We start from the raw sequence: 12,361 nt of genomic DNA on the forward strand, positions 1-12,361 counted from the left end.
TCTCCTGAGTCCACAGATGAGGTGGCAGAGTACCTTCAGGCCCAAGTTCAAGGGTCCAGGGTATGGTAAGTGTACAACCACTTTACCAACACTCCACAACTCCCAAATTTGTATACACAGACTATATATATGTCTGTGGTCCTCCTGTGTGCCCGACCAGTTTGCCAGCTACTCAATCTCCAATGATTCCAAAAGTTGCTTAGTCCTTCGGGGTGACCTCAAACATGCTCCGCGTAAGTTGTGAAATACTCATTTATTGCTAAAATAAATGTAGATCAATTTTATTTGAAGCGCTGCTAAGTTGACTATAGCTTGCTTAGAGATTCATGCACTCCGATTTTGTTTGACTTATTTATGTTTATGGTTTCAATACACTTTTAAAATTTGAAATTTTAATAAATCAACATGATTCTTCTAGCACTTTGCACTTTTCTATTATGCACTAGGCTGTTTTGACAAGCAGTATTCCCCTGGATAAATGGAGTCTCAATTTTGGTAGTGCCTCCTTCCTGCCAGTTTGAGTAGCACTTCTGCAATCATGTTGCTGTGTCAGAAGGTTGCTAGTTAAGCACAGATGCTGCGAGTTTATACAGTGGGCCAATGACAAGCCCCATTCAGTGCCCAAAAGCTTGCCTGGCAATTTGCTTGCCCTATGTAAGGCCTCTCCTTGTTGCTTCCTCCCATTCCTCCCAGCTGCAGTACATTTGACGTAACATGCTTTTCTTCAACCCAAAGGGCTTTGAAGGTAAAATTTTGTTTTAATAAATCTACATCTGCTACTGGTGCAAATATACCAGTTCCTCTCAATTTGCCCTCTTCAATGTAAGATCTCTGTCGAAACACTTTTCTTAAGTGCCTGAATTGATTTTACACTATAAGCTGGACTGCCTATTCTTTACTAAGACCTTCAAGAACACTCCTCCTTGATGATCTCACTAGGCGCTCCAGACGTGTATAAGATTAAATATAACAATAGTTTGAATAAACAGAATGGTGGAGTGGTCTGCATCTAAAATACTTCTTACTTATTTCTTCCATCAACACTACCCCAATTCCAGGAGCCAAAGTTTTTACTCTCCTACTTAGACTTTCCTCTCACTGCTCTTGTCTACTATACAAACCTACTGGGCTGTCAGCTAACTTTGCAACAGCCTTTTTCAAACTTGCTTTGGCCTAGCTATTAAGTAATAATAGATGTTTGTTTCTTTTGAGACTTCAATATGACCTTCTGGATGTGACTGTCATAGAAGAACAGCATTTTCAACTGTCAGGATCAGTGGACCACTTGCTTCTAATAATGCATTTCAGTCTGGTTTGGGACATTACTTATTTACTTAATAATGCAAAAAGAGTTGAAAGCTGAGTATTTTTTCTAAAATAATTGTTTCTTTAAGCTGAGTATTTTATCTAAAATAATTGATTTTTAAGAAACCAAATTGCAAATAATCCCTTAATCCTTTCCCTCTCAAATTCATGTAGAGCACTCTGTTGCACTCCAGATTCCATCAAGCTAATGTTAAGTAAGATTACTGGAAACTTACCATTTGTAAATGCAACCTTATGTCCTGCACCTTACTCATTTTAATTTGACAGTGCTGCTTCCACCTTTGAATGTGTGTACTAAACTGATTTTTAATCTGTAAGGATTTTTATTAATGACATGGAGAGGGAAGGTGAGTTGTTCTGTGCTTCTCGGATTAGCTTGCTCTGTAGTATGCTAGCCCTATTGTTTCTCCTCCATGTTTCTGCAAAAAATACTCTTTTAATTTTATTGTGCTATATTCACTGCTTTTAGCATGGTTGCCTGTTCCAGATTCCTAAAACGTTTGACACCATTAGGCATTTGGCAAGGCCTTGGAGAGTGACTCCACTTTAAAATGGATTCTGAGACATAGAAGGTGTGATGTCCATGAGTGCACTTTTCAACATACACAATTGCCTTTATTATTACTGAATTTGGAATATAATCCCGCAAAAAAACCAAAAACTGTTATGTGAAGAAGAACTGAGAATGCTGTAGTTGCATTATTGAAATGTCTGAACTTAATTGCAAAAGTGGAGAAATTGTAGAGTGAAAGATAAGTAAGAAGACTTAATTCTGAAAACAAAAATGCACTTCTATTTCACATCTTGCAGCCGCAATCATCAACAGCCAGAGCTATCTAACTGAAACTTTGCTGAACAGGACTATGAAGAAAAAGTGATTTGTTCAGTCTGTTCTTTTTCTTTTTTTAAGAGAGCTTCAAAGTAGCAGAGATTCAGCAAAATCAATAAATTATATTAAAAAGGTGTTTGTTATTTAGTACATCTCTCTAACTGTAGGAAAATCCTACTTTTTGTCCTGGTCACCACCAAACCTTTTGGACAGATACTGGTGGTTACTGACTCTTGGCTGCACCCTGGGTACTGCTTACCAGTCCCAGAGCGAGTGCTCTCTGTAAAGTGAATAAGCAAATTAGGCTAATTATAATTGGCAGTATCAACCTACCTATAGGTCCCTAGTATATGGTAGGGCATGCAGGTGTAGGGACCCCAGCATAGGTAGTGCACCCATAGGTGCACTGTTGAGGTGCCCATTGTCATTTTAAAGGCAGGCCTGCCTTGCTGGCTGCTTTTAAACCAAAGTTATATGAAAATTGGACTTTGGAATTAAAAGTACTTCCAAAGTCTTAAACTACCTTATTTTTACACATAAGTCATCCCTAAGATGTGCCCTAAGTGCCCCTAAGTTGAGTGCTATGTAACTATAAGCAGGGACTTTGTACTTTATAAAAATTGTTTTAGAAGCTCTGGTGAGGTAAAATAGCCACATTTGTGTTTCCCTCACTGTAGTGAATGGGCTCCATAGGCTAAAGTGGGGAGACTTTATTTTAATTAATAGAGTCCCAGTAGGAGCCAGATATTTAGGGTTTGGTATCAAACTGATCGTTATAATAAACCCCACAGCTTGTCATTGTTGAAGTTAATATAACTAGTTCAGGGAAAGAGTTTTAAAACTCTACCTGAAAGTTGCCATCTTCAGCCCTATAGTGCCCTTCTCTGATTGGCCAGCCTCTGGTAGCCTGGCCAGGCGGCCTTGATGAACTGTGAAGTGGTCTGGGCTGAATACAAAGGAAGTGGCTGGGGGAGGAGATCTGCCTCAGCAGATGGTGAAACAGGATGGGGGGACAACAGCCAAACTGGTCTTCAAAGGAGGGAAGGACAATTGGAGCAGCTCAGGACCTGCCCCATTTCCCGCAACCCCAGACAACCAGGTGTTCTCTTGATTAGATTTGGAGAGGGCAGGTGAGGGGTGTGTTAAGGATTTTTAGAAACACCAGTGGGTGGGCTCAGCCAGACCTAGCCTCCAAAATTCAGTTTCAGCCATTTGGATTTTTAAAGAATATTGCTCCCTGGGATTGATTTTTGCCACACTTACCAAGAAGTGGTCATCCAAGGGAGTAGTGGCCTGCCTATGACTGGACAGTCACCCCCCTGCTTTCGACCCCAGGAGAAAGGATGAATAAATATGGCAAAGCTGCACCCACACCTCAGATCCCTACAAGGAACAACATCAGAAGTACTGCCTTCCTAGAACCCTGACCTGCACCTGGATATTGCACTCTGAAGGACTGCACCAGCTGCACACTTGGGCTCCACCACTAAAATAAAAAGAATTTGCCTGGCTTCAACTGTTTCAAGAAGGGACTCTGCTTGATACCGGTGAAAATAGCTAACCATAATACTCTGCATCAAACCCTGAAGAACCTGACCAGCTTACCATGTCCAGTGGTCATTTTGGAGTTTGAGCCAGATTCATTCTGGGAGTTGGAGTCCTAGCCCTCAAGGAGCAACTCAGAGCATCTGGAACCTTCAAAGACCTTCTGGAAGAAGATCCAGAAGTTTGGAAAACTTTTGGTAAACTGTTCCACAAAGGGACCGACTGCTGTCAAGAGACAAGCCAACTTACGTCAACAGCCACCCGGCCTGACTTGCAGGTTCGTCCCACTGAAAAGCTTTGGAGCCCAAGACTTCCAGGATTTTACCTGGGGCTCCTGGAAAGACAATCCAATGACGTTGACTTGAAATTGGCTTGCTGTGGAGGGTTGTCCCACGTCGGAGACAAAATGCTCTAAAACAGTGCCAAAGTCTGAACAGAAAAAGTTGACTGGGACTTCCGCTCAGTGTATCCGAGGAGAGCTCCAGGTACATTGGATCAAGATACAGCTTTGGCCTGGATGAAGATTTCCGTCCTGAAAAACGTATAAGTCTGAAGGTAGAATTCTTCACCAAGGTTTTCCTGCAACATGTATCCAAAGATGGCTCCAGGGAGGTCAGAATGGATTGATGACTTCGTCTCGCTGAAGAAAATCTTTAAGAAAAAAAGTAAGTCCAAAGGTAAACTTTTGACCGAGGCCTTTCACTCGCTGTAGCTGAATAGGCCTCCATTACAGTTGGCCTCAAACTTTGACTTTGCCTAGGTCGAGGTGCGACCAGACGTCCTGAGTGGCGTTTTTAGTTTCTAAGCACTAAAAAACATTAATTCTTTAAAAATTCATATCTCCGGTTCCCCTTATCTTATTTTATTTGTTTTTGTGTCAAATTGAAGATAAACATTTTCCTGTGCTTTATTTTACTACTCTTTTGTGACACTTGAATGCTACATGCACTTTGTCTCCTATGTTAATCCTTGTTGCTCGTTGCCAAACTACCAAGGGTTGAGCTGGAATTAATTTATTGAGACCTAACTGAACATAGTGGGGGTTAGTGGCCTCTTGCGAAGTGTGGGTGCTCACCTGCCCTTACCAATAATCCACTTTCCAACACTAATGCTTCAAAATATTTGCCAAAAACATATGGTATATATGGCTTCACAATATATTTCCTGGGAAGAAGAAAAGGACTATTGACTAAATAGCCACTCTCCCTTAAATACTAAGGCCCAGATTTACAAGCGGCCTGCGCTGCTGGTGCATCACTTTTTTTGACACATTGGTGGTGCAGGCTGCTGACCCATATCTTCAAGGCCATGCAAAGCCACTTTGCTTGGCTTTTCATGGCCTTTAGATGTAGAGTAAGGCAATGTAGCACAAGTCGCTGCGTTGCCTTACTTAGTGTCGGGGAGGTGTTTCCATGGGTGTTGCGTGGGTGTTCCCACGCAGCACCTATTGATTTTGACGCATTCCCAGATTTACAAGGTTTTGTAAACTTGGGAATGCATCAAAACCTTACGTCACCCAAGGGGGGGTGTAGAAGTGACGCAACAGGGAGAAATATTGTTTTTTGTCCCCATTTTGTCCTCATTTTGCAGCACACATAGAAAAAGGAAAATTCCTCTTGGAATTGTTTTTGTGCAGTAAGGTGCCCCTTCCTGCACAAAAACAATCATCCCCGCAACCCAGGCATCCTTGCACCATCGTGCAGGGGTGCCTGCTTCGGCGCACAGCAGCAATTTGTGCACCATCACAGGGGAAAAGGACAGGAATGCATCGTATCTCATAGATATGGTGCATTCCTGCCCTTTTGTTTTGATGCAGGGCAGCACAGCAAGAAGGCTTTCGGTGTTGACCTGCACCAAAACATTGTAAATCTGGCCTAAGTTTTTTGTTACATGCAGTTTGGCACACATTCCCGGTGTTGGTGTTGGTTATGCATACAATCTTGGTAAAAGCTCTTTAGTCTAGTTAAATTCAATATTCATTATAAGAAGATGCACTTGTCCATGGTAACTGGCGTCAGTGGCACGTTGCAGAGAGTACCCATTCAATTATCATTTTTTTGAGGATGTCCAGTGTCTCAAAGTAATCTCAAGTGGTCTGGTAAAAAGTGGTAATTAAGGTCCCAGGGATGGCTGAGATTTAAACCCCCTTAGAAGGCCATGAAAGTATATAATCAGACCTGGAAGTGAAAGGTAAATTGGTTACATGAAGATCCTACAAATTGAAACTAATATGAAAAATAAGGGGGGAGTATGGAGGATTGAATTTATCTATTTAAAATGTAGAAAATAAATTATTTGATTCCAGGAGGTGCAGGTAAAAACATCATACAAAAAACGTTCAGCAAATGGAACGCCATGCATTCACATTCCCGGAGTAGTCTTCACACCAAGCAGTCTATTTAATTTTCTCATTCACTTCTTTCTGCAGGCAACATCAATATCAATATTATGTTTAAAGAAAGAATTGTTTTTCTTCATAAAATGTGTATGTATTTTTGTTCTTCACCAGAGCACAGTCTCTCGTTTCACATGTGACATTCATATGTTTTCTTACGATACACACATGCTTCTAAAAACCCATTCCTCAGGTTTTCCCTTGGGAACTATAAATACGTTTTCAGGTCATCTCGGGTATCCTGTGCACACTTTCTTTAGGTATTTATTAATTTATAGCAACACATCATTAGTCTTCTCTAAAGTGGTATGTCCTTACTTAGCCTCATAAAAGCAACTTAAAGCAATACCCCGCAACTACTGCTAAAATTCTGTGTTGCTGTGATTCCCGTGAATTAACGGATTTCAGTGTATGATTTTTGAAAGGTAATAGTTCCTATTTAAAAAAAATATAACACTTAACGTCTTTCACTCTCATTTTGATATTGTCAGTAATTCCTAGCCAGCGTGTGCCTACTCTTCCTAGAGACATACGCTCATTCCCCAACTTATTTTTATTTACTACATCCCTAAAGTGTGCTCCCTCACATATACCACCAACCTACAGTTTTCACTCATGCAGCACATATAGCAATAGGATGAATTTCTCATGAGTGCTGTGAACCACAGTGTGCGCCCACTCTATATTACATGTATTGAACTGTGCTATCTGACATATATTTTATTTGTCACTTTTTGTGTCTCTTTCTTGTTACTTATGTTTTCTGCCTTTCATCTTGATTTATATAGCCTTGAAAAAACCCTCTAGTCTTGAGCACCTTTCAAAGGGCACATGTTGGAACATGTGAATAACTAAGGGCCTGATTTATATGTTGGCATAGAGGGAACTCCAGCTCAACAGCGACTGAAATCCCTCCGCAGTTACATAGTAACAAGTTTGGTGACTACTCCACGTTGCCATAGCCAAATCGATTAGGTTGGGCAGACCTACACAGTGCTTAATTTGTAAATAAAAACGTGCCAGTGCCCAAAGCCCTCCTCTTAAATACGCGGCTGCTGCATTAAATGTGTGAACACGGAATACTGAGGCAGCGTAATCCTGAAGCCATCTCGGGCCACTTCAATCCATATAAAGCCACTCCCTGCCCCTTCTGCTCACTCCTGCAGCTTACTGCTCTCCCCTTTGTGACGCTTTTTCGTTTTTCTCTTTCTCCATCTTTCCCAAATATGTCTTTTGCTCTCACCAAGTGCTTGAGGCAGAAAATTAAGCGCCGGCTCTCACAAATAAGTGCTGATGTTCCGCACCGGAAACAACAAGCACAAATCAGCTGTTAATATACTGTCCGTCACCTCCAGGTAAACCCTGGGGGCGAAGGAAAAAAAAAAATAAGGGGGGCATTTTCTTTTTTATTTCCAGAAAGAAAATAAAGCTTTGGAAATGTTGTTTTTGGAAATTAAAAAGAAAACAGTTTGGTGGAAGTCTCTGTCATGTTGACAGAGCCTTGCACCCAACTGTGGAAAGCATTGACAGGAATTACTGTGTTCTTGGCAATGCTTTAGAATTAAACGCCAGCTGACGGTCATTTCTAAATCTGGTGGATGGTTCCTCCACCAGGACAATGGAGTAATTTACTCCATCACCCTGGTGGAATAATGAGCCACCCGCCAGTATATAAATCAGGCCCCAAATCTGTAAACCGAAGACAAATGATCATTCCTTTTAATTGTTATATATGTCACTCAACTGTAACTGTGCATACTCCTTTGTGTTTTCATTTCAATGTGCATCAAATTAGGTCATATGTAATATGACAATGGTAGTTTTTTTTTTAATAACCTTAGTATGTCAGAGCACATAATACTATCTCTATAGTATGGTCTGGAACAAAATCTAATTTTCCTATTCACTAATGCACAGGCAGAAAAAATGGAAAAAAGTGGTGCAAACACATTTGCCAATATATTTGCCACAAGCCAGTGTTTGGTTACTAATATCCACTGCATAATACCTTTTGAATCTTTTATTTGTTATACTGCTCCTATGGGTCAAATTCTATTTACGTAGTTGAACTCTGGGTATTCTGTGAGTTTTGTTCTTGTGTATTATAATTGTGTATTCTATTATATGACATATATATATTGAACATAATTATCACTGTTCAATTATATGCATGCATGTGTGGTGAACCTATGCAAAATTAGTAATAGTATTTGCATTTCACTTTCCTTGCAGGTTTGTTTCTTTGTGGCCCTCTACTACAATGTCATTATTGGATGGAGTTTATTTTACTTCTCCCAGTCTTTTCAGCATCCTTTACCGTGGGATCAGTGTCCTTTGGTGAAGAATTCAACAGCTACATGTAAGGCTTACATTCAAGTTTCTTTATTGCATTCTTTCAGTTTCATCTATGTTTGTTAAATGTGTCCTCAAATATCTCGATTTGGAGCCATACTATACAAAGTGTCCCAAAGTGGTAATGGGTATTAGGGCCCTCTTTGTGCACTCCTGGTTCACTATGGTGTTACACAAGGGGCCGGAGGCACTTGTGTGGCCCCTGAAGTAATACTGATAGCGGTGGCACATATGTAGCTCCTATGCTATGTTGAGAAGGTGTTCCCTCTATTGCTTCATGCAAATTAGGGAATCATGGAGCCTCTGATCCCTTGCCCTATTATGTACATGAGTACAGAGGCAAACAAGCTCTTAGGAGGTGGACTGACATTGTGACACAAAAAGGCCAGATATTGTTAGTGTGCTGCCTGAGGGAACCCTTCTGGAGGGGGATGATAGAGTCCCATAGACCCTGAGACATCTCCCTGCACTGTAAGCCAAGAAGGGATTGTGAGCAGCTGCCAATTTGTGGCTTTCTTGGTGGCAGCACATTCATAATAATGGGGCACCCTGTCCGTACCTGAGACAACCACACCTTTTGAAAGGTACACCTGATGTAGACCAGGAGAGCGTGCCCAGTTTGTAATAGGGGCCTTCGTTTCTAATGTTAAAGTCATATTGTAAAATACATTTGAGGAAGTGATGCAGGGTCAAAGTAAATGCCACCACCATTAGTTTACATGGGTTCAGCTGGCTTGAGTAGTGTTGCTGACCTGACTATCAACCAAATATTCATCCTTGGAAGGAAGTATACAGCCTTGGTATAAACTCCTTTTGCTCCATCTTTTTGATTTATTTCCAAGCTAAACAGCAGTGAATTGAGATTTTCAAAGTATCCAGTGGGTCTATTGAATAGTCAGCATCTACCAATAACCAGCAAGTGTGCTCTAAGCACTTGCAATATGTCAATAGTAGGAATAAGCACCCATCAAGAGGCAATAAAAAACAGAGAGAGTGAACTTGGAGAATAATGTTAAATTTGGAAGAAAATGTTTAGGAAATTAGACTGGTGTATTAAATTAGAACATGTATGTTTGTTGTGGTTTGTTTTATTCTCTTAAGGCCAATCTTGCTATTTTTTCATATAGTGCAGCAACCTTACCCTGAGTTGCATGAAAGGGAAAGAGCAGGACCTGTATTGCTTGTTCACTTTAGGCTGCCTAAAGCCCACCCCCTTGCATTGTTGCAAGGGTGTGTGTGTGATATCGATTGTTGGGATGGAAAAGCCCTCTGCATGGTAATGGACGTGTACCTCTGCCCTGAGTGCCAAGCTATACTGTTGGCTGGATCCCAAGTGCTGATTTTTGTTGTCATAGGCTAACATGGATCGTGCTCTTGTTGGACCAGGAGAGTCACCTAAATAACTACCCTCATAGTGTTGGGAGGCAACTGCCTTCCCGAAGAGTTAAGCAGAACAGGCACAATGGTGGCATCATAGTGTGTAGTAAGCAGTAGGAGTAAAACGGTCCTTTTACACCTGTGTCACTTGAGTGAGGCCTGTAGGCTCACTTATCTTCTAAAAGTTCAGCTGCTGTGTGCTTAGCTCACCCTCAGTTAGATGTAAAATGCTGCACAGTGCAGGAGTGGTGACTGCACTGGTTATATGTGTGTCTGGGAAGGGTACAGAACAAGGTTAGTGCATGGTGAATGCATGTACTGGGTGCAGTACTGAGCAGAGCACGCAGAGTGAATAATGTGTGCTTTGTCACAGAGCTTACAGGCTTGACATAGGTGATTGTGTAAAGTATTTATGCTGTATCAAAACAATCTTTGAAGTCAAAGCACCAAACAACTCATCCCAAACCTAATTAGAAAATTAGATGAAAAATTACTGAACAAAATTACACCAAAACAACAAAAATCGAATAAGGGGAACTGGAGATGTGTGTTTTTAAGTTCTAGTGAAAATAGCAATAAAAGACATTGTAGGATGAGGCGCAACTGTCATATTTGGTTTTCCAATTGCTTGGTATGTGTGCAAGTAAGAGTCTGGAGGAGTAGAGATGTCTAGGAGGTTTGTAAATGCAGATTATTGAGGGATGCTGGGCCAGTGTTATGTGGTGCCTTGAAGGTTGGGGTGAGAAGTTTGAAATTGTGCCTGTTTGTGAATAGGGTGCTAGTAGAGCTCCTTCAAGTGTGGTGGGATATGAGTGTGGTGTGGGAGGTTGAGATTGATTTTAGTAGCCAAGTTCTGAATGTCCAGCAGTCTTCAGGTGAGTTTTTTGTTCATCCCAGCATAGGCGGTGACGGCAGGGGCTTGGGCGGTCATTTTGAGTTCATTATTGATGACGATTCCGAGGCTCCTGGCGTGGGTAATCGGGGGTGCGTAATGATCCTACCTCTGTTGGCCACCAGGGGGAGACCCAGGGTAATCTGCTCTTCCCAAAGGTCACAAATTTGTTTTTTTGGTGGGTGTACATCTCTAAACAGTTGGTATGGGTGGTTTCAGTCATGCAGGCATTGTACTTGATCCGGGTACTGGGCATCTTTTTTATTAATGAAACATTCTTAGCAAATGTTTTCACTTTGGTTCATCCTGTGCCAGTCCAGGATTTCATCTCAAGCTGCACAGAATGAATGCCCATTCAATCCCTATTAATCATGGTCCCAGTTCCAACAAACAGGCTAGCCAGGGACTTTACATTGCCACAGAGAAAAAATGAATGACCAACTGGTCCTGATTGGCTTGTCCCTACTAATCTGGAGAAAGGCTACTAGCTTTACATGCAATTCCTGCACACAGGATGACAGAGGAGTGCCATTCAAGTTACAAATATATTCAATGTTCCAGAACCTTGAGAGGGCTTGAAGCATCAAATGAGCCCTCTTTGGGACCTGTAGGGTAGCACGGAATTCTCAACACTGAGTCAAGCCTGAATGAGACATGTTTGTTTATTAATATTAAGTACAAAACATCACTAATCACATTGCCATGGTTCATCTTGCACCATCCATGTGGGCGTGGTAAATATATCATATGTGCAGTTTTCCACACCCCTAATTATAATTTTACACACCACTAAAAAAGAATCCAGAATTAACTCTCAGACGTTTAGTTGAAATTCTGCTGTAGATTCGGGAAAAATGAACTGAAGAAGAAAGTCATGAATCCAACAATAGTCTTGAAGCCAATCAGTAGTCCAGATCTGATAGTTTAAAAGTATGAACTGTGCCTTTGAAGCATGGAAGATGGGATGCAACAAGCCTGGAAAACATGTCGGGAACTGAGTCTGCAGATTTTGTAGAATTTCTGATGCAGACCAGGCTTGCAGGCCAAATATTCTACCACAGAGGTAATGATATCTCATTGTGCATCAGAATCACCACAGGTTTGTGTAATCTATCAAAACACATACTTATCATTTCTTCTCGTGGCCAGGAAATACTTTCAACCTGTTTTTTTGAAGGAGGGTAGAAACTAATACCAGAACATTCACTTTTTTCTGAACACGAATATGAAACCTGCATTCAACATGCAGCCACTTTAATTTGTTTGAATTAAATTCAAGACATTTTCTTGGAGTGTATGATAAGAAGGAATGAATGAAACAGGTGCTGCAAGTGAATAGTCAGCAAGGTGGCCTTCAAAGGGTTATGGTTTTGCTACTCAAGAGCCTAAAGTATCATGACTCACATAGATATAAAACTCTGAAAGAATCTTAGAAAGTTCTTGTCCATGATTTTGAATGGAAACCCCAGTCAACCTCTAGAGCACTATTTGAAATGCGGCTTCTCCTTGAAGGATATTCAAAACTATTGAAGAAACTGTCTTAAAATTACCTATTCTTTCATAAATCAAAGAGTAGGTGCTGCTCCATGCTAATTATGTATTTAATACCTCTGCTAACACAGCTAATGAAGGTGTGCCATGCATA

The 12,361-nt window shown here is 41.0% G+C and overlaps 1 protein-coding gene across 5 annotated transcripts in view; it reads left to right on the forward strand.

The window, feature by feature from the left end:
- The window catches only part of SLC6A15 (solute carrier family 6 member 15), a 397,869-nt gene that overhangs the window by 202,018 nt on the left and 183,490 nt on the right, over nucleotides 1-12,361 (forward strand). For all 5 annotated transcript variants that reach the window (XM_069228753.1, XM_069228752.1, XM_069228751.1 and 2 more), the window contains one exon: nucleotides 8,328-8,454. In XM_069228753.1, coding sequence (XP_069084854.1) covers nucleotides 8,328-8,454 — 127 coding nt within the window. The remainder of the gene's footprint in view (nucleotides 1-8,327; nucleotides 8,455-12,361) is intronic.

Source organism: Pleurodeles waltl, chromosome 4_1 (assembly GCF_031143425.1).
Source record: "Pleurodeles waltl isolate 20211129_DDA chromosome 4_1, aPleWal1.hap1.20221129, whole genome shotgun sequence".
Taxonomy (NCBI): Eukaryota; Metazoa; Chordata; class Amphibia; order Caudata; family Salamandridae; genus Pleurodeles; species Pleurodeles waltl.